General features: G+C 41.1%; 1 protein-coding gene across 1 annotated transcript in view; it reads right to left on the bottom strand.

Moving 5' to 3' along the window:
- CA8 (carbonic anhydrase 8) overlaps nucleotides 1–23,671 on the bottom strand; it is an 86,307-nt gene that overhangs the window by 53,532 nt on the left and 9,104 nt on the right. The window contains exon 3 of the mRNA XM_047727517.1: nucleotides 20,011–20,135. Within this exon, the coding sequence (XP_047583473.1) occupies nucleotides 20,011–20,135 (125 nt within the window). The remainder of the gene's footprint in view (nucleotides 1–20,010; nucleotides 20,136–23,671) is intronic.

The following is a 23,671-nucleotide window of genomic DNA, read 5'->3' as shown; positions in this document are numbered from 1 at the left end:
AATACACATAACATCTACCTCTAAGGGATATTTTAATGATTAAATAAGATATGGCATATGCCTGGCACATGGATGGTCTTCAGAAGCGTTAACGCTTGGCTCCGCAATTCTCTGAAGACTGCAGGAAAATGAATTTTGCATTAACTCCATGGACATGAGATAATGCAACAGACATAAAACATTCCAACGATAAAAAAAAAAAAAAAATCTTGTATCTTCGGGATACCCTGAGAAGAGTGAACTCTAACAGGCTAAAGAAATAAATGTACACATAGAATTGCATGTCACAGACTTTCACCAAAACACTCCCCCGCCAAGAGAGGAATTCCCCCAGCTCTACAACTATGAAAACGGAAGACTACCCTACTCCTGGAGACAAACAGCTCTGCAAAAATCCTCACTTATGCTTTTCCCACAAAATACTTCCTTATTTACATAAGTTTTGTAATTTACTTTAAAGTCATAACAAACTAATCCAACTCACTTGTTGCTCAAGAGAGTTGCACAAAGAACCATTCTTCGAGCAAGCTCACCGTACACCACATCACTTCCAGTGCTAACCAAAGGGGACCACGTTTCCCTGAAATCTGTGTGAGACTCTGCTGCTATCAGAGGAGCAACGCTACAGGGAGCCAAATGCGAATCACATTATTTTAAAGCGCCTTCTAGAAAACGGGCTTTTCACCTACAAATGACCTCAAACATGGAGTCCAAGTTTCTTTTCAATGCTGTGACAAGGTAAAGTATCACTATGCTTGACTGAGATGGAACTTCTCCCAAAACAGCTCCGGTAAAAAGAGGTCAAACTAGGAACAGGAAAGGCATGAATGGGTGTGAACCAGAAAAAGCATAACAATTCAGATAGAAAATTTAACCTACGTTTATATGGCAACGCACTTCAATTTTGTGCTGCTCACACTGACTTAGGGGAAAAATATTTCTGAAACGAAATGATTACGCTTGGTACCTTGTCCAAAATCAATCATCACCAATGACCACAGTGCTCTCAGTGTTCAGAGAGCAGAAGTGGGCACACTAATTAGAAAAGGAGACCCTTATCTAGGCCTTGAATTTGCCTACCGATGGAGCCTATCTTTCCAAGACTGACCAGAGTCTCTGTTTTATGACATTTATTCCCCTGGTCCGCCCTCACAGTAGTCAAACTAGTACTTTTAACCGGACTACTCAATGCCTTTATCATCCTGGCCATCCAAAACCACTCTCAAAAAAATGATAGAAATTCTAATTGAAACAATTATTTTTTTTCCATAAGTCTTCAGTATAGGCAACGTATTTGTTTTAGACCACTGAAATACAGCAGTGAGTAAAACTAGTTTTGTGCATCTATGTAGTCCTAGAGATGGGCCCCTTAGAAAAGCAAGGATACCTCCTTGTTCGACAGTAATGTAGCTCAGAAGATAATTTTGCTAAATGAAATTATTCCACAGGTGTACAGTTACTTTATTACCTCTGCTCTCACTGTATATGAGATTTTTAATTAATTTGTGGTTAAGCCTTAAACAGGAATGAAAATTTAATGAAAACACTGTTTCTGTGAGAAAATGGTAACTACTTCATAGTGAGCATTTCCCAGCACATTTTCTTTTTTTTTTTTTTAAGATTTTATTTATTTGACAGAGAGAGATCACAAGTAGAGAGAGAGAGAGAGGAGGAGGAAGCAGGCTCCCTGCCTAGCAGAGAGCCTGATGCGGGACTCGATCCCAGGACCCTGAGATCATGACCTGAGCTTCATGAAGGCAGAGGCTTAACCCACTGAGCCACCCAGGCAGCCCCCCCAGCACATTTTCAATAAGGCACTGTGACAAAGAGAAGACTGAGGACTCGCTACCCTGTACAAAGGTAAACATTCAATTTATTATAGCAGGTCTAATGAAAATGTAATGTTAGAAAAATACAAGTTAAAATGAGGAAAGCAGGGGCACCTGGGTGGCTCAGTCGGTTAAGCCTCTGCTTTTGGCTCAGGTCATGATCTCAGGGTGCTGGGATCAAGCCCTGCATCAGGCTTTCTGCTCAGCGGGGAGCCTGCTTCCCCCTCTCTCTCTGCCTACTTGTGATCTCTCTGTCAAATGAGTAAATAAATATCTTTTTTTAAAAATGAGGAAAGCATAATCACTATAGAAAATATTTATTTAGCACTTACTATATTGAGCACCTGAAACCCAAAGGCATGTTCAATTTTGAAAATAATTCCAGAAGAGATATCTTGTGGAGCAAAAAGCCACTTTTCTGGTAGACATCTAACTGGTCTGTCTGGATGTTCCTACTTTCAGCAGACACAGCTGACTTCCACTTGCCATCCTTTCCCTCCTCTTCCCTCCATGCAGAGAGAACTTCAGTGGCATTTATGTATCACAAGCGCAGGTGCTTATGGGAAAGCTAGGCCCCTCTTCAACCCCACAGGGTGAACTTGATTAAGCTAAGAATTACAGCCTTGTCATTGACCTTGAAATGACTGTTTCAGGCACTTGCATGTACAGAAATTCTGGACAACAATATATGAGGGAAATTCTGCTGGCTGGTAGAGATGAGGAAGACTTCTGGGATTCCTAAGACTGGTAATAGCATGGATTATGGCAATTACTTTGGTTAATTACTTGGCAGCATCCGCTATAGCTGAACTATGCCTTTCCTACAACCCAGGCTACCCTTCTAGGTGCATGCACACCAGAAGGCTAGAATATTCACAGAAGCTCTAGCCGAACAGACCAGATTCTGAATGTAATCTAAATGTTTATCAACAGTAGAAAACGATACTGTGGAAACTTCATGTAATGATATACTCTGAGAGTAAAGTAAGCAAACAGAAAGTATACACCAGAGTGTAAAAAACTCTCTGAACATAATGCAGGATTTTAAAAATGTAAGACACAGAAGAACAACTGCTACATGACTCAGTTTATATAAAATCCCAAGACAGGCAAAACTTATCTATGATGCTGGGAGTCAAGAACACAGTTAACCTTGGAGGAACCACAAAGGCAGCTTCTGGGCTGCTGGTTATTTCTGTTTATTAATCTGTTGGTTTTTCATAGGTATGTTTACTTTCTGAAAATTCAATGAACTATTTGTGGTTTGGGCACTGCATGTATTATTTACCTATAAAAATATCTTTGCTGTAAAAAATAGAGATGGCACCAAAAACACAACCAGTAAGAGAAAAAATTTGGTAAATGAAATTTCATCCATATCAAAAAGTTTTGGACATCAAGCAACACCTTCACCAAAATGAAAATGTTAATACAGACAGAAGGCCGAGAGCCACATGAAATGATGCCCAATATCACTAATCATCAGGGAAAGGCAAATGAAACCACAGTGAGGTACTACTTCAAACCCACTAGAATGGCTACACAAAAAGACAGACAATAACAAGTGTTGACCAGGACATGGGACACCCTCATAAAATCCTGACGGGACTAGTAAAAGGATACAGCCCCTTTGGGAAAAAAAATGAGCAATTCCTAAAATGTTAAACCCAGAGCTACTACATGACCCAGTAGTCCCATACCTAGATACACATCCAAGAGAAATGAAAACCTGTCGGCACAAAACCTTGTACACAAAAGTTTATAGCTACATTACTCAAAACAGCCAGAAAGTGGAAACAAACTAAGTCCATCAACTGGCGAATAAACAGCACATGGTATACCCATACAGTGGAACATTTTCTGGCAGTCAAAGTCACAAAGGACTGATACAGGCTATGACATGGATAAAGGAACCTTGAAAACTTCGCATGGTTCCATTTGCATGACATGTCTAGAATCGGAAAGTCTGTAGAGACAGCTGATTAGCGGCTGCCTAGGACATGGAGTCGGCGGGTAGGGGACAGGGGGTAATTTTCTTCTTGGAGTGATGGAAGTGTTCTAAATCTAGATTGTGGTAGAGGCTTATAACACTGTAAATACAATCAAGCCATTGATCTGTATGCTTTAAATGGGTGAATTTTACAACATGTAAATTTTATCTCCATAAAACGATTTTTTAATGAAAGAAAATACAACTTTTAATCATTAATTTGTGAGGATGTGACACTTAGAAGTGATACGGCCATCTTGCAACCATGAGTGAGCAAACCAAGGTGCAAAGCCCAACTTCTAAAATGATTTAGCAGAAAAACAAAGCAACTGGCACTTAGAAATATGGCTTAGCAGTTGAATTAACCAACCCAGAACTGCTCATTGGGACATAATGTGGAAGGAAAGTATCTGATTGTTTCTCAGGTATGTTTCCTATTACCAGCCTGAAACCAAGGCACTCCTTGCCAAGAGACAGAGGAAACTAAACCAAAGTACTCTGTTGGTTTCTTACATCCAATCTCTTCGATGCAGACATCCTAGAGTAACTTAATAAATAAAAGAAAAAATTTATTACAATTCACATTTGGGCTTCGGGTAGACAAAATGGAACATTTCCTGAAAATAAAGTTCCAAGAATACACAAAAGTTGATAAAGCTTTTTGCTCTGACAAAAATAGTCTGAGAGGCATTTTCTGTATCATCATTTTTAATACCCTGAAAAATAAAGACATGAAAAATGTAAACCAGTTATCACTGAGCAGAAAACATATCATCACTGCAGCAGTTTCAGGAGTATAAATCTAGTCCTAAATCTCTTGTGCTCACATTAATATTTCTTAGTAATAGCAGTGGATTTTATTATTAGTTTATTACCAAGGTGAGCAGTGGAGGAAGGTTCAAGAACGGATTAATTATTGATGTGGATGAAGACAACATATGCTACTACGATAGCTACAATTGTAATACGTAAACTAAGGGCATAAAATAGCCGTTACCCAGGATTAAGACTATAACTTCCCCTTGGTGAAGTACTGCCTGATTAAGCTTACTCAGGTACATTACATACTCCTGTGATACCAAATTAAAATTGCAACTGTTTTCCCATGACATTGCCTGAACAAAAGACAGTGTGCTCTTATATTAACTCATTTACCTAGACCCAGATTCGAAGAGAGGCAAAAGTAAATAATACCAGTGGCTGCAGTAAATCCTGGTTAGTGACCTCTCTTCTGAGTTACAAATCTGCATTTCCAGCCCCTTCCTGGGCATTTCCACTTGGAGGAAAGGCGGCTAACAAACTCAAAGCATTTCAATGTATACACCATGACTTCCCACCACAACAGCCCCGCCCCATGCCATATCCAAGAACTTATCAAAGTACCCACCATGATTTCCCACCAAAACAGTCCCCCTTTCTGACATTTCTTAAAAGGTCCACCATTTTTCCAGTTATCAAGGCTCAAATCTTAGAGGAATCACTGACTCCTCCTTTCACCTGATCTCCAGACAAGCTATCAAAACCCTTTTTTTGGTAAGATCTGAATGTTCTCTTCCCACACTATTTCTAACACTACCTTCTTTTTCTTTGTCAAGGCCATCATCCCAGTTGTATCACATCCGTTTTTTTGAAAATGACTTCCCCAAAACATCACCTTTCTGATCAATGACATTGATTAGATTTCACCAGAAGTATAGTTTTAGCAAGGAAGTGATCTTTGCATGCTTTGTCACTACTGTGTTCCTAGTACTTACAACCGCCTGCAACATACATTGTAGGTGCTCAGTAACTAGTGAGTGCACGAAAATATCTCTAACTGTGAAATGTGGAATAGTGATTCCCACTGTCCTTAGTGAAACACCCATATACATCATAATATACATCACACATCTGACTAAGGAAAAGCATGTCAATATAATCCTGACATTCTAGAGTCTCCAAGTCTCCGTTCTTTGTCCCCAACCTGCCATTCGAAATATATCTCTAGCTACTTAATTTCTAGGTCCCCTAAACTCCAACCACAATAGATTACTATAAAACTGTTATATTTATTATATGTTTATGTATACACAGTATATATATACATATATATGTATATATATGTGTGTGTTCATTCATATATATATATATATATATAAATAACTATATATATTATTAAATTACTGTGAAATACAGCAGGTTAAAGAAAGCTGAAATTAAGGGTGCCTGGGTGGCTCAGTGGGTTAAGCCTCTGCCTTTGGCTCAGGTCATGATCTCAGAGTCCTGGGATGGAGCCCTGCCTTGGGCTCTCTGCTCAGTGGGGAGCCTGCTTCCTCCTTTCTCTCTGCTTGCTGTTCTGCCTACTTGTGATCTCTTCTCTATCAAATAAATAAATAAAAATCTTAAAATAAAAAAGAAAGAAAGAAAGCTAAAGTCAGCCTCACTGATTCTGTGACATTTTAGTAGAGACCCAAAGGTGCTCAAGGAGAGGCTGTGTGGCTCTCTAATGGGAGCACATTCCAGACCAGGGACTGCAAGGACAAAGTCCCTCAGGTGGGAGAAGGTCCGGTCTATCCTATTTACCTCCTCAGAACCTGACACTATGCTAAAACTTGCCCATCTATTCTTCCACACTCACTTGTGTATATTTATTTAAAGCCCTCTAGAGGCCAGGATTTGAGATTCTATTAGAAAACAAACTTCCCGGGGTGCCTGGTTGGCTCAGTGGGTTAAAGCCTCTGCCTTCAGCTCAGGTCATGATCTCAGGGTCCTGGGATCGAGCCCCGCATCGGGCTCTCTGCTCGGCGGGGAGCCTGCTTCCCCCTCTCTCTCTCTATGACTACCTCTCTGCCTACTTGTGATCTCTGTCTGTCAAATAAATAAATAAAATCTTAAAAAAAAAAAAATTAAAAAAAAAAAAGAAAACAAACTTCCCGATGTGAAAATTCCTAGAATTTACCTTTGAGTTTAATTACATAAAAATCTCAACCAATCTCAAATTCAGCATGACTTGAGGTGACTCTGACATCTTTCCTCCAAATCCCTCTCCCTCCTGACATCCCCATGTCATTTCACAACACACAATGCTCCCAAGCCTCACACTCAAAAGCACTATTCCAGGGGCACCTGGGTGGCTCAGTGGGTTAAAGCCTCTGCCTTTGGCTCAGGTCATGATCCCAGGGTCCTGGGATCGAGCCTCACATCGGGCTCCCTGCTCTGCGGGGAGCCTGCTTCTGCCTGCCTCTCTGCCTACTTGTGATCTCTGTCTGTCAAATAAATAAATAAAATCTTGAAAAAAAAAAAAAAAGCACTATTCCTTTTTGACAAACATAACATTACATTTAGTAGGTACTAAAGATTACCACCCACCCCCAATTATAGTATTTGGCCAGCCCAATTTTATACTGACTATCTTCCCCCACCCCACCCTCAAACAGGAAGCCTGGGAAGAGAAAGGCAAAGCATCTGCCATCATCTCAAATCTTTGTCCCCACAGGATTCAGTATTTATTCAATAAGAGAGACAGCCAAGATGTTTCTGATACTCAACTCAAATAACCAAGGCTAATTCTTCCCGTTGAGGAGGTTCAAATTTGACTGGAATCAAGAAGCACAAAGTCTAGTTCTCCACAGCCTTCTGGCTAACCAGAGCAGGGATGCCAGTAACACCAATCCTAACAACCTAAAACAAAATTCTGTGTTGTTTGCACAGAGTTTCATGCGGAATCCAAAAGAGAGTCTCTAAGAAAACTCAGACCTATGGAAATGTAAATATCCATGTAACTTGACGCACCTTCATGTACGCATTTCCCAGTCAATATCCTTCCTATTTCTGCCACTTCAATTTTTAAAATCCAGAAACTTCTAAGAGTCATCAGGGGCACTGACAGGGCATGGACATCTTTGTTAAAAAAAATAACATGGCCAGAGGAAAGGTAGGAGGAGGAGCCACTCCAGAAATAGCAACTGACAATGGCAAGCTGTAGCAATTCCAAGGAGCACAGATATCAAGAGAAAGTCTCTTCAAAAACACCACCAGAAAGAGAGGTTCTGCTGGGTGTTGCCTAGGAAACCCACAGCAGAAATACATGCTACCCGGTGAAGATCAATGCATTCAGACCACCAAACTAAAAAGAGAGGATGAAAATCCCAAAGCTGAAAATTATTTCCCTGAGAAAACAAATCAACTCCAATTAACAATAAACACCAACTAAAATCTGGCAGTCCTCCGTGTAATGCACTTTCCTATTGTGTGGAGAAAGCTCAGCCTTGCCTTCATTAAGTCTCAGACTGTGGAAGGCTAAGGAGGATTTCAAATATTTTCCTCTCTTCACCTTACCTACAGCAGAGAGCACCTTTGTATCTTTTCAAGAACCAGCAACCCCAACTTGTGTTTTTTAACCTAATTTCAGAGTGTTCTAGGATTAATAACAGTACCAACGTAATTGAGTAAAGTGATGCTTGTTAAAATAGCATCATTTATTCACCCAAATTCATCAGCCTCTCCTTACTGTGTACCTCACTTCCTGATTCCCTCATTTTCCTATTAATTATCCCACGACTATTTCCATTACTCAAGTTCCATTTCTCAGCACACTGGCCTGTTCAAATCACTCACTAAGCCTTATCCCACTTGTCCCTTAGGACATGTCTTGCGTCCACCTCTTCCTTTTCCGTATCGTTTTTATCCTACCAGATTGTCAAGGCCAAGCTCCAAAATCCATTCTTTTCCACAGCTTTCTCTGAGTCCAGCAGCTACTATGTACTTGTTGCTGTGTGTGGTGCTGCTATATGACAATAAATGAAAAATAATCCAGGTCTAAAAGAAGGTCATATACGGAAAAGGAAGAGGTCATATTCCCAACAGGGTGACAGACCTCTTAAAAATGGCTATTATGGGGCACCTGGGTGAATTTCTGCTGGACTCAAGAGAATGTGTTTTAAATTGTTTTACATCTAACCCTCCAACTGTTATCTCTTCACATGTTTTTACGTTAATTCCACCTCTTCAACCATACTACAGAATCATTAAACACAAATGCTGTTGTCTTATGTGTTGTGTATCTCACAGGGTTTGGCTTTAAATACAGATCCTTAACAAATGTTTGCTAATTGAATGGTATGCACCACACCACCATCTTGCTTTCCTGAGAGATTCAAAATCCAGTCATAGCTTTCCTTTCACTTGCTCATGGGGAAGACAGCCTCTAGAAGGGAAAACCTCAAAGGAAGTAACCCACTGGAGCTCAGCTGAGGAAAAGCTAACAAACATTACTTTATGCTAGACCCAAACCACTGACCCACACGGCAAGGTCTAGCTCGGCTGGAAAATAGCAAGACTGGAAGCACCGTTAAAGTACGTCAGGGCTGATAAGTTAATGAGAAACAATGCCTACTGATAACAATCTGTAATGTTTGTTCTCCGTGACAGGGTGGATTAAGTGACATTTGTTCTTAAAAATTATTGCAAAATAGTTCCAGCACTGTATGACCCAAATTTTGAGTAGGATTAATAATTTAAGCCCTGGACCCAGCTCACCATTTTTGAAAAGGGAAACAGTTATTTATATATGTAAATACAATTATGGCTTTGGTTTCAACAGTGACTGGCCCACACTAAGATGCTGCATTGGGCGAAAATCCACCCAAGTAAATTAGAAAAAAATAATAATAATAAATCCTCCACATCAAAAATCTTTGCTCGCTCCATCTCCCAGCTCCTTCTAGAAAGTGGGAAACTATGTGATTGTCTTTGGTCCAAGGGAGCAGCAAACAAAAAGGGGATTTGATCCCAAATGGTTAAAATGAGCAAACCTGCAATAAAAGAAAACAGAATTTCCTCCACTGATTCCTAAACGTAGTTGGTCTCTTGCTAGCATCTAGTGCCATCGAATTTTAAAAGGTACATGGGAGAATTCTGAAGACTCTTGTCTTATTAAGAGGAAATGCCTCTTCCCTGTTCCGGGCTCCTATAAAGAGGGATTTTCCCTAAACAGGACTGGCCTTCCTCTACACTCTTTCAACTAACTCCTCCTCTTTTTTATTCCTCTTTTGAAATTTGAGCTACCTGCTCTCTAAGATCAGGTTCTCTAAACCCTACCTGGCCCCTCGCCACCAGGATCAGCTCTGCCCTCCCTCACACGCCTCTACCTTGCCTACAACTGAGCGGGCAGAGCCTTTCCTCTCTAACACTAAGCTAGGTTTCCATTATCATTCTAGTCCTGATATAGGTGATGTTTGGTTCTCTGTAATGATGACTCTAATAATGCCTATTTCCTAATATTTCCTAATTTGTTCAAAACGCAGGCAGGATAAAGGGATTGGTTTATGGCTCTCCTCAGAGAACTCAACAATTTAGAGAACTCATCAGTAATGTTCGTGACAACTACGTTAACTCTGAAGCCAAAGAAATCAGTTCCACTACGTGTTAAGCTGGGTTTGGAGAAGAACATACTTGCCTCAGGGTCCCCAAGTGAAAACATTAATTGATGAAAAATGGGTCCGTCTTTCACTGTCAGCTCTTACAAGCATTAATGTCTTCCTGCTATACCTAATGTTTACGTTCAACAGTTTAAAATCTGGATTTTTCTATCCAAGGCTTCTAAAATTAAAAAAAAACAAAACAACTATACTGTCACAAATTACAACATTTAATCAAATGCAGCTAATTATGCCCATGAAATGCTTTCACAAAAGTACTTTCAGTGAATACCAGATTGTGTTTAAACCACCATAGGAGACATTTGGTGGCTGGTGCCTCCAATATTACACCATTAATTTTTATAGTCTCTCCCTAAGTTTCATAAGGGCAGGTGCAACTGTATTATCCTGACGTACCAGCAAAGGAAGTAGCTTAAATGGCTACACATCCCTCCCACAGCAAATACCATGGTGAGCCTCAATCAGTACAGTTCTCCTGACTGACAGTGCCAGTCACCAGAACAGGGTCCCTCCTGGAAAACCAGGACACCAAAAACTCCAATTTCCCACAGGGCTCCTGGCATGTTGTTCTAGGATTCTATAGTGACCTCCTGTTGTGCATCACCCTAAGAAGCTAAAAGAAAAAAATGCATACAAGCACAGCAAAGCTATGGCCAAGGCACAATTATCTTACCAACATCGCTGCACCATTTTAAGTGGTCATTCTTTTTTTTTTTTTTAAGATTTTATCTATTTTTTTGAGAGAGAGAGAAAGTGAGCAAGAGACAAAGCAAGCACAATGAGCTACAGAAGGAGAACAAAACAAACTTCCATAGCTTTTATACTAATTAAGGTCTTACGGAGTTAAAAATCTCTTAATATTCTTTTGTTTGATTAGAAGTTTTATCATGCCATTACTGAACTATCTTACCACAGGAAATATTTAGTTGATTTTCACTACAAAATAAGCTGATGGTATAAATTCTACTGCATATACACACGTAATAATCATTAAAAAGAGTCTCAGGAAATAACATATTGACTAGACTTATGGAGGATAATATATTTAAGTAAAAGGAATAGGGGTTTTAAAGAAAACGAAAAGACTTCAAGTTTCTTCTCCATTCATATTGTTAGTAACAAAAAAAAAAACAGAAAAAAAAATCCTTTTGTCTTCCCCTCACTCCCTTTCACTAGGTTTTTATCATCACAACTATAATCGCCCCTTTGATGTCCCCCCATCTCTTCCTAATCACAGGAATAACATAAAAGGAATAATGATACCTTTGTAATATAGAAAAAGGTTTACTCCTTGCCAACCTCTGAGCTAGTTTTGAGCCCTTTCCATAGGACCATTGGGGCTGTAAGAAGTTGACTAGCTTGGGGTGCCTGGGTTGCTCAGTTGGTTAAGCGGCTGCCTTTGGGTCAGGTCATGATTCCAGGGTCCTGGGATCGAACTCTGCATCACGGTCTCTCCTCAGCCAAGAGCCTCTCAGCAGAGAGCCAGCTTCTCTCTCTCCCTCTGCCTGCAGTTGTGCTTATTTGTGCTTTCTCTATCTCTCTGTCAAATAAATAAATAAAATCTTTTTTAAAAAGTTTACTTGCTTGCTCAAGGTCACAGGGCTGGGATCTCAGTTCTGGTTTTGTTTCCCAGCCTGAATTCTCACCAACCCGAGCACCCTGACCCCTCCCCCACACATTGGGACTGGTAAATGGCCTGGGTTCTCCAGCAGCTTTCTAGGACCTAGACCTTTCCTAACTTTCCCTTCAGCATCAAAAGTTTCCTATCTAGTGTCTCACCAAGCCTAATTTTACTGCAGTTAAATTAATCCTGTAGAAGGGTTTATACCTAACACAGAGCCTTTCACACAGGAGTCTATAAATTGTCTGGGTGACAATCATTACATCTCAAATAATGTTTTGCTTTCTAACAAGTGTCTTCAAAACCTTCCTCTAATCAGCTCCTGACAGCCAGAGTACGCATACTGCATAGACAGGGTAGAGGGGATAAGGTCCTTTAACTGCCATGAAAACACTTGATTTAAACGCTGATCAATTTAGGGGAAAGGAGGGGAGGAGACGACTCGCATAAACTGCATTTGGTTGTAATAAACCCCACTGGTTGTCTTTTTCACTCGCTGTTGTATCTGTTTTCACTTAGCCCAGAGCCTGAACAGTAGACTCCCAAGAAACATTTGATTAGATGGGAGGATGCATGGATGGATGGATGACTGGATGGATGAACAAACCACTGACGAACAGATGAATGAACAGATGAAAGTGAGTTGTTTTAAAGATGGCCACTTGGTTACAGACTATGTTTATTTTTTAATTTAATTTTATTTTGTTTTCAGTGTTCCAAAATTCATTGTTTATGCACCACACCCAGTGTTCCATGCAATACGTGCCCTCCACAATACCCACCACCAGGCTCACCCAACTCCCCACCCCCTTCCCTCCAAAACCCTCAGTTTGTCTCTCAGAGTCCACAATCTCTCATGGTTTATCTCCCCACCCCCAATGTCCCCCAACTCACTTCCCTTCTCCATCTCTCAATGTCTTCCGTGTTATTCCTTATGCTCCACATGTAAGTGAAATCATATGATAATTGACTCTCTCTGCTTGACTTATTTAAATCAGAGTCTATTTTTCATCTGAAGACTATTTTTTTACAGAGTGGGGAAGGGACAGAGGGAGACAGAGAAAGAGAATCTTAACCAAGCTCCCTGCCTAGCAGGGAGCCTGACACAGGGATCTCACAACCTTGAGATCAGAACCTGAGACAAAATCAAGAGTTAGAAGCTTACCCGACTGAGCCATCCAGGAGTCCCTATCGGGAGACATATTAAGGGGATATATTCTATTGTAGAATCTAGATCTGTTAAAATCCAATTTAAAATATTTTCTAGCTGCAAGTCTATAACCTCCTATGAATTAATTACATATCGTATTCATTTACAAAAACAAGTTTTCATTTTGTACAAATTTTCATTACATTGTAAAAGTATACATATGAAGGATTCTTTCAAATTTAGTTTGCCAAAAACACGTTATACATCTTCAAAGAAGAACAAAATAATCTACCAAAAAAAAAAAAATACTAAAAAATATAAAATCGGGGGCACCTGAGTGGCTCAGTGGGTTAGGCCGCTGCCTTCGGCTCGGGTCATGATCTCAGGGTCCTGAGATCGAGTCCCGCGTCGGGCTCTCTGCTCAGCGGGGATCCTGCTTCCCTCTCTCTCTCTCTCTCTCTCTGCCTGCCTCTCTGCCTACTTGTGATCTGTTCCTGTCAAATAAATAAATAAAATCTTTAAAAATATATATACATATAAAATCGAAGGTAGGCTCAAAGACTATTCAAAGGTCGAGCTAGCCTTATACACTTCTATTTCTAAGTGGAATTGGCAGATTGCCACATCATGTGGTACAGCTAGAAGAACATTTCTGTTTGTTCAACACTATAATTTATTTTCTATTCAGTAAACTGTGCAGTTTCTAACACTAAATACATTTTCATAAATGAAAAAATAAACATGTTAAATCAAAGCAGGAACTGTGTTTTTTATGGAGTAAAAATGCAAGTGTTCATCAGAATTCAGGAAACATAAAATTTGTTGTTGTTGTTTTTTTTTAACCTGGATGTGAGAGGGAGTTTCTGCAACTATGACCACAAAAAGGCCCTAGCACAAAGTTCTAACTCCATCTGTCTTTCCATGAGGCTCAATTTACTAGCCCCGTGGAAGATTCCAGGATGCCAAATTATAATCATAATAATCATTATATTGACGGTTTGTTCCTTTTTCTGATCAAAAGAAATTGAACACTCAAATTTTGAATCATTTCCTTTAGTTATCAGTGATAACTTGCCTTCCCTTTTCTTCTCCTAAAGCAGTCTCAATCCAAAGTATTAACTACCATGGCAAATAAAATCTCAACACTATCGTTGATTTTCCCAGTAAGAATTAGCTTTGGAAAGTGAAGGGGGAAAAAAAAAGCACCCCTTAGAGAAAGCAATTCACAGATCTTGTGTGGCCACTGTCACTTCCTAGGTACACGACCCTGAGCTAGTCGCCTCCTTCTCCAGACCTTGGTGAGCAGACCGGCAAAGTGGGGGAACTACACAATCCATTAAACCCACCCCAGTCCCCAGGGAGCAGCAAGGATTCTATCTTCATGACACCATGGTCCTGCACCCTCATGAAGCCACTGAGTTTTGTCCTCAAATCCTGAAAAGCCAGGGCCCCATGCCACACAGCTTCACTATAATCCTGTACAAGGTAGGACATGCCCACCTCTAAATATGGGTGCATGCAGACAGAAAAGACCCTCACAGGGGTGTGTGAGGCAGGTAGGGACTGTTGTGTTACCTCTTTCAATCTAACCAATTAGAGAAAGGACCAACATTAAAGGATAATTCTTTCTTAAATGGAATACTTAATTAAGCAAAATATCCCCTTCTCTACCCAGGCTATATACATTATGGCTTCCTGTAAGTTGCCCTGTAACCCTTAACCTTTTGGAGCTTCCAATTTCTCCCGTATTAAAAAGGAGTTTGGGGGTGACTGGGTGGCTCAGTGGGTTAAAGCCTCTGCCTTTGGCTCAGGTCATCATCCCCAGGTTCTGGGATCGAGCCCCCCATTGGGCTCTCTGCTCAGCAGGGAGCCTGCTTCCTCCTCTCTCTCTGCCTCTGTGCCTACTTGTGATCTCTGTCTGTCAAATAAATAAATAAAATCTTGAAAAAAAAAAAAAAGAGTTTGCACTGGGTGAGCTTAAAGCCTCCTTCTGAAAACAGATTGTGTATCTTATTTAATAAATAATAATAATGATTATATATCTCATAGATCTAACCTCATCATGTTCTGTCACTGAAGTCAAGCCAAGTCCGTGGAAGCCTCTAATTTGGAAGTGATTTCACAAACGTGAAGCTCTACTTGAGCTATCCGTGGAAACAGTGTAACTTGAAAAGATCCTCATTTCACTGTTACCCAGGCAAACTCTTCCTGGTATCTCCCCAGAGTATTAAGATAAACGAACACAAGAACACACGTTAAATGTCTTTCAGTCAGCAAATGTGCAAATGACCTGGGAGGCGGCAAAGCAAAAGGCCAGACCATTTTTCCTGAAAGAAAATTTAAATGGCAGACACTGACAAGGGAAGAAAAATACAGGCTCTCTGGAAGACCTGGGGGCTTGGAGGGTGGGGAACGCAACAGTAGGGATTGCCACTATATTATGAGATGCACTGTTCACCCAGTTCTGTTGGCCTCTTTTGCAACCAAGGCCAAGACTCTTCACAACTGAAGAATCCAGCTCTGCACAATCAAACTTACTTTTTCTTTTCTTTAAATATTTACCTAAACCATTCAACTTCCCATAAACCACAGGTATGTGGGTGGCTCAGTTAACGCCGAGCCTTTTCAGAGTATGCAGACCAATGGCTGCTCTTTAAATATGTAATATAAAGATAAAAATCTGTCCTACAATATCCTCTTTCGTGGTAATCCACTCTCAAATTATAAACTTTTAGGCCCATGGGGCAAGAAAGTCAGACCCACCATGCAGGATCTCTTGCTGGTCTGTGGGCAGGACCAGTGTCCATGACTCTCATTCACCTGCAGTGAAATGAGGAAACAGAACTAACATAGTGAGTTTCTTAAATGCTAAAATCTGTTCAAGTTAAAGGTCTATGTTTATCCTGAAACTGTATCCTTCCTACATTTAGCTAGTAAAGATGATCTCTCTATAAAATGATGGGGACAGCACAGTTTGTATGTTCTTATTCTGAAAAAATAAAACTTGGCCACACTACTGGTTTCCCCATCCTCTGATTTTTTTTTTTAAAGATTTATTTATTGGGGTGGGGGGAGGGTGGAGAGAAACCCAAGCAGACTCAGTGCTAAGCAGAGAGCCCAACCTGGGGTTCAATCCCACAACCCCAAGATCATGACTTGAGCCGAAATCTGATGCTTAACCAACTGAGCCACCCAGGCACCCCTAATATTTTTTTTATTTTATTGATCCCACATAAAATCTAAATGCCTGTGAAGCACTCTTCCATATAAGTATGAAAGTAGCAATTCATGTATAAAGATTAATCATAATTTCCAAGAGTTATACAGACCACAAAGTTAGGCTACCTCCAAGTCACAAAGAAGCTGATGACAGTCTTCTCAGACAAGTGACAGAAACAGAATATACAGCCTGAAAAGTTGAATGTGAACATAAATACTCAGAAATTCTTCTATCCGTTAGATTTGTAACAAAAATTAAATGGGAATGGAGTAAATAATTTCAGTGGTAGGATGGATGCAAGGAGCATACCATTGGGAGAAAAATGGCAAAATTCATAGAGCATTGAACTTGGACTTCAAGAGCTGTCATATCTAATGATACCCAAAGAAAATGTGAAGCTTTGCGGCCACCAGAAGGACAAACACACAGGAATTAATGTGATTGGATCTCAGATTTCTCTTAAATCAACAACCTTCTACTCCTGTTGCTTTCTTGATTAAACATCAGGATGCAAAATATCCACACACTCAGTGAAAGAATTCCAGCTGGTAGACATGACTCAGACGTTTGTAAGAATATAGTTAATACATGCACGCCAATTAGGCTTCCAGGTAACAGGAAGAAAAACGCAGTACAATTTGTTTTTCTCTTGCTAAGGTGCTGTCATGTAAGCATAAACCAGCAGTATTAATAATAGAATTCAGGTTTAGAGGATGAAAGCGCAGTGAGAATGTCAGATGCCATGGAAACTCGTGTGTTTCTCAAAACCGAAAACCGCAAGAAGAAAAAGCAGAAATGGCCTGCTTTATCCATCTTGCTTAGCAAAGGGGTTGCCATTTAAATTGTCTAAAATCACAAACTGCTGGGCGCCTGGGTGGCTCAGTGGGTTAAGCCTCTGCCTTCGGCTCAGGTCATGATCTCAGGGTCCTGGTGATCAAGTCCCACATCGGGCTCTCTGCTCAGCAGGGAGCCTGCTTCCCCCTCTCTCTCTGCCTGCCTCTCCGTCTACTTGTGATCTCTCTCTGTCAAATAAATAAATAAAATCTTTTTTAAAAAAATCACAAACTGCTAATTTTTTAAATGATGTGGGTGCTGGCTACTAGTAGTATCAAAAATATATTCTGGATTGTTTTTACTGTATTTATAATTTTAAACAGTTGAGGGAGGTTGATGAATTTCTGGTAAAAGCCATTCCTGTGTTACACGCAATAGACATGATGAATATTTGTTTATAGTATTTAGTAAGCCATCCATTTAAGTTTAAGTGAATTTGATACAAATGAAATCTGTTAGGGTGACTGGATGGCCCAACCGGTTGAGTTTCTGACTCTTTGTTTCGGCTCAGGTCATGATCTCAGGAAGGCGGAATTGAGGCCAGCACCGGGCTCCACGCTCAGCATGGAGTCTGCTTAAGAGTCTCTCTTCCTCTGCCCCTCCTCTCTCAAATAAACAAATAAATCCTTAAAAACAAATTATGTATACATATGTAATTTAGAAATTAAAGTTAATCCTGAAATGTAAATAAAAGATGGAAAGGGTCTTAAAACTTTTTTAATCACATACCCAAGAAGGTACCTACCTGATCCCCTCTCTCTCCATTATTCTTTTGGCAAGGTGGCCCTTGTCTCTAAGGTGGCTCTTGAGGGCAATTCAAGGCCAGACCACCAGTGGCAAGTTACCTACCTATCTCCATGTTAGCCTTCTCATTCCCTCCTGGACTTATTCTACATTGCGTCTATCTCTTCTCTCTTTCAGCACACACTGTGAATCCTCTCCTCCTTAAAACCCAGCTCAGGGGTGCCTGGGTGGCTCAGTTGGTTAAATGTCTGCTTTCAGCTCACATCATGATCTCAGGGTCCTGGAAGTGAGCCCTGCATTGGGCTCTGCACTCAGTGGGGAGCCTGCTTCTTCCTCTCTCTCTGCCCCTCCCCACTGCTCATGCTCTCTCTCGCTCACTCTAATAACAAAATCTTTAAAAAAAAATAAAACCCAGCTCAGTATTCACAGCCTCCATTAAAACAAAGCAAAACAAAATAAAATGGAAAAAACGTGGCCTATAGATCGCTCCCTCTACTTCTGCACAGCCCCCTACATTTATGCAACTCAGTGGGACAGAGCACTAAACAAACATCAGCTGAGGATACAAGTATTTTCTCTAGGACTGAATCAGAGATAATCTGGGATAACAAAGAGTATAAATATTATTCATCACCTATTTTGGAAAAATTACAGCCAGTAATTCCATTATCCCAAATATAAATATTTCTGCAGAAACAAAGCCTATCAGAATTTCATCTTCACTCAAAACAAACCATTACCTGTGTTTAATGGACCAGAGCAGTTAAAATGCCACCAAGTAACAGGACCAGTCTGAACATGTGGCCTGGAAATTCTATCTGACCACAGAGCAAAAAGCACAGACCACTAACTTGCTTAATCTAATTAAGCGTTCCCAAAGCTGTAAATTCTGCGGGTTGCAAGCAGCGCCGCTAAATTCTCATCCGGAAGTTGTTGCCTGTCTAATTACTCCCATCTCTCCCCAAATTTTTTATAGTACAAGTAGGTCTTTGAAGACTGTTTGAGAGAAAATGATGAAACAGTCCTTCAAACCCAAAGCAGCCCTGCCCGTCTGTGTCTCCCAGCCTCTGACTCTGCCCTCACTACCCTGCAGGTCCAGCTGTTTTGGACTGTTTTGTGTCCCCTTTCCTCTCTGATGCCTCCTGGTGTGTGCTTTTCCTTCTCAGGGTGGGTGAGGACAGTGCAGTAGTCAGATGTGACACAGAGACAGGGCAGAACCGTATTCAGGCAGCAGAAGGGAGACGATATCTGTAGGTACGGACCAAAAAAAGTCCCTAGGATGGTAACAAATAAAGACCTGACCTTCCCCGTCAAGGTATTTTTTTTTTTTTTTAAGATTTTATTTATTCATTTGACAGACAGAGATCACAAGCAGGCAGAGAGAGAGAGAGGAAAGCAGGCTCCCTGCTGAACAGAGAGCCCCATAGGGGACTCGATCTCAGGATCCTGAGATCATGACCTGAGCTGAAGGCAGAGGCCCAACCCACGAAGCCACCCAGGTGCCCCCCCCATCAAGGTCTTAGTCACAGTCACAAGGCCACAGTCACATACTCGGGTGGTCCCCACCTTACTGCAACCATTTCCCCCTCACCTCCCTCCTTCAAACACTTTAATATTTCACTTTTAAGACTCAAGTCTTGAGGTGCCTGGGTGGCTTAGTCAGTTAAGCAGCTGCCTTCAGTTCAGGTCATGATCCCAGGGTCCTGGGATCGAGTCCCATCTCAGGCTCCCTCCTCAATGGGGAGCCTGCTTCTCCCTTGCCCCCGTTCATGCTCTCTTCTCTCTCAAATAAATAAGTAAAATCTTTAAAAAAAAAAAAAAAGGCATTTGAGTCTTTTTTAACGAAAGGCATACCCTAAGATTCCTAAGGCACTTTTTAAAAATTATAATTAAAGTAATATGTAAAGTAATATTGGGCGCCTGGGTGGCTCAGTGGGTTAAGCCGCTGCCTTCGGCTCAGGTCATGATCTCGGGGTCCTGGGATCGAGTCCCGCATCAGGCTCTCTGCTCAGGGGGGAGCCTGCTTCCCTTCCTCTCTCTCTGCCTGCCTCTCTGCCTACTTGTGATCTCTGTCTGTCAAATAAATAAATAAAATCTTTAAAAATAATAATAATAAAAATAAATAAACTCAACCATTCTCAGTAAGTCGCTGAATATTTTACATAAACAATAAGAGTTTTACAAGATGATTTGTTATTCTTACCTCCATGGGAAAAGCTTTGAAATTAACTGTGTGCTCAGAACCACGCTGGTTTTCTCTCCCCCAATGAAATCTAACTTCATACAGTTCAAATTCATGCCCTTGAGGCAATGGACCTCCTGATAGAACTGAAAAAAGAAAGTAAGTTCTGTTTAATTAACAAAAAACATATTCATCAGTACAGTAGAACACTGTAGAATAAACACTGGGGACATTTTTTGCCAGAAAGTTCTCATGAGCTCTATATACTAAATTCAGAGAGCCAAAATGAGAAATATATTCTAACTGTGGGAAGCATTTACACTATCACACTGATACAGTTCAAAGACTATAAAATACTTGGTAATATTGCATCCCATCAACTTCCTGTGTGTTTCAGGTAAAGGAGTAGACAAAGAAAACACAGATTACCTATTCTTCCTGAGACTCGCACTTAGTACTGCTCAGGAGACAAGGACAGGGTTTGCGTCTCACACTGACCAGTACTTTGCTATTGACCAATCGATCATTTATATCTTGTTTACAGATCACCCATTTGTACCATACTGTCAATTTAGAGAGTAAGTGCAAGCTAATAAAATTACCTATTAAAAGAATGTTTACACCAATGTGATTTTTTTACAACAAAATTACACTTAAAAAGTTTACAATGTAGTACCACAGAAATGCAAGTGAAATAAACTTATAATAAAATATTAACATGATTTAAAAAGTTAACATTTGGGGGAAAAATACTAACATTTGCTCCACAGGGCCCTGTCTCTATTTCTCATTTCTGGATAGGACCCAGAACTTTGTCCCAAACAGGAGCACTCTAAAGGATGATGAAAAATACACCTGTGTAAGAACCGGTCTTGAAGCAACAAAATACTTTCCTTAGTTTAAACACACCCTGACGTTGTAGAGGAAAACTTTGTTCATTACAAATGACCAATTTTGACACAAATAAAGACTGTCCACATTTTTCCTATAAAAACTGTCAATTCTAGGGGCACCTGGGTGGCACAGTTGGTTAAGTGTCCGACTCTCGGTTTCAGGGCAGGTCCTGATCTCAGGGTCCTGGGATCCAGCCGTATTGGGTTCCCCACTTAGCATGGAGTCTGCCTGAGATGCTCTCTCTCTCTCTCTCCCTCTCCCTCTGCCCCTCCCGCTCATGCTTTCTCTCTCTCTAAAATAAACAAATAAAATCTTCTTAAAAAACCCATTATTCTAAATGATATCAGCTAAGAATTAAAAGTTTTTTTAGTCAAGAAGTTGACAAAATTTATCTCCTCTCCCAAGAAGCGGTCCCTGAAAGAAAGGAGCATTCACACTTGGGCCAGCATTGTGGAGGAACAGTAGTGCCCAGAGCGGAGTGCCACACAGAGGGACAGGCCCGCTGTCCATCCATACACTAAACCTTAGTGGTGAGGAAGGGGAAGTGGTGCAGAAATATTTATTTGTTTGCCTGGTTCGTCATCTAATTACTTGTTCCAAAAGAATTTAAGGCTTCTTACATCAAGTACCTGTCATCCAGCCAGAAGGCATAAATCAGAAAGAAGAGCAAGGGAAAACAAAGACAGAGACGGAAAACAGATGGAGATGGGAGGCTACTGCACAAATGAAAGTCATGAAGTCCTTACGAAAAGCACCCTATACGTTCAGTTCCATGCTTTTTGCCAGCTCAAAGAAGAAAAAGAGCAGCAGCAGCAAAACACAATTATAATTTTCCTTTCTGGCAGAAAAGAAGTGAGACACACGGCCTTTAGGACGATACTATCTCACATGGTTTTTATGTTTTCTTCATGTCTGGTCTTGTTGTAAGTTGTAGGGGCACCTGGGTGGCCCAGTCGGCTAAGCGTCCAACACCTGATTTCACCTCAGGTTGTGAGCTCGAGGTCGTGAGATCAAGCCCCGCGTCGAGCCCCACGTCGGGCTCCGTGCTCAGTGTGGAGTCTGCTTGAGATTGTCCCTCTCCTGGCTCCTTCTGCTTATTCTCTCTCTTTTTTCTGTGAAATAAATAAATCTTAAAAAAAAAAAAAAAAAAAAAACTGGAGGGGTCAGTCAGTATCACCTTCCCAATGAACAGGGTTGAGAAAGTGTAGCTGGGACAGGTGAAGTGTGACGTGCCCCGGGTACCCAGCTAGCCAGCTCCAGGAGCCTGGAACTCGGATCTTCTGACCCATGTCTCACACTGAGACAGGACAGGACATCTCTGTGTCTATGAGCTGGAACTAAAAAACTAAAAAAACCAATGAGTTCTTTAAGCCTGGATTTCTAAACCGCAGTCCGTCCTTTGAGTACTACACCTCATCCTATTTCCCAAAACAATTAAAAAAAAATGTAAACACGTGGATCACAAAGGTTTACAGATATCCCAAACGGCAGAGCAAGTGCACGGCATCTTCTCCAACAAGCACCCACGCTGTGGATTAAACCCTTGTATTCCAACCAGCCATGCCCCAGTTTGGGCATAACCTCAAAAATTGCTCCTTTCCCCCTGGCTGCCCGATGTTGGTCTTAAGAAAAACCAGGAAGGAAGTCTGGACCATACCCACTCCCGAAGGTGGAATGTATCCCCCATCCCAAACCAAAAAGAATACATGGGGGAAAGCTTCTTGTGACATCCCAGGCCACACTCCGGCCCTCATCACCAGAACTCCAAAACGCTGCCCTCACCGGGGCAGTGAGAGCCTGAACTGAGGTGTGGGAGCCGGTTCCCTAACAACTTTACTATTTACTATCTTTTTTTTAACACCTTTTTTTAAAAATTTTATTTATTTGAGAGAGAGAGATAAAGACAGAGATAGTGAAGAGAGAGCACAGCAGGGAGGAGAGGAAGAAGCAGGACCCCCACTAAGTGGGGAGCTGGGTGTGGGACCGGATCCCAGCACCCGGGGATCATGAATGGAGCCAAAGGTCGCCGCTTAACTGACCAAGCCATTCAGGGGTGCCCCTAACACTACTTTCAACAGAAGGTGGAAATTGTCTTAGAGAAGGCTTAACTCCATGCTGCTGAGGAAAGAGAAAGGGCAGCATTGTGCCAGGAAGCACATGTAGCCCGGAAAAGAGGATTATTATAAAATCTTTCCCCCAAACTTCTTCCTAGGGTATGTGCGCACACAAGGGCGCGGGTATTTCTGAGCCTGGGGAGCACCGTCTACCAAGGCTTTCCTCTAAAAACGGAGATAAGTGACCTTGACAGTGAATTCAGGGCACCAAAATACACGCCCATCTGATGGATGCCCAGGATTTCTTTCCTAGGAACCAAGCCTTCAGCTTAGAACTTGAGGACAGAGCTGCTATTTTAAATGCCGTAGAAATTCAAATGGCACCAGTTTCTGTGTGGACGGGGACCAGCTCCAAGCCCACAGGGCTTCATTTACTCATCCTTTCGACTAATATTTTTATACCAGGGACCACATTAAATCCTTAAGATACACCAACTCTGCTAAAACCGACGGAATTCACTACCCTTGAGAATCTTACGTTTTGTTAGAGGGAAATGAAAATTCGCCGTTTATGGAGATCAACGTTTTGCTGAACAGTATGTGGTCAGCCCCTGGCAGATTTGTTAGCTGTGATGCCATTATGTTCAATAAAATCATCATGAAATAAGACCCTCACAGGTCTTACACTCTATCAGGTTGAAAATAAACAACAAGAAGGGAAGCATTCAGCCGGG

The sequence above is a fragment of the Lutra lutra genome, chromosome 4 (genome assembly GCF_902655055.1).
Source record: "Lutra lutra chromosome 4, mLutLut1.2, whole genome shotgun sequence".
NCBI lineage: Eukaryota > Metazoa > Chordata > Mammalia > Carnivora > Mustelidae > Lutra > Lutra lutra.
Note: the sequence above shows the minus strand (reverse complement) of the source record. Positions and strands in the feature narration are given on the sequence as shown.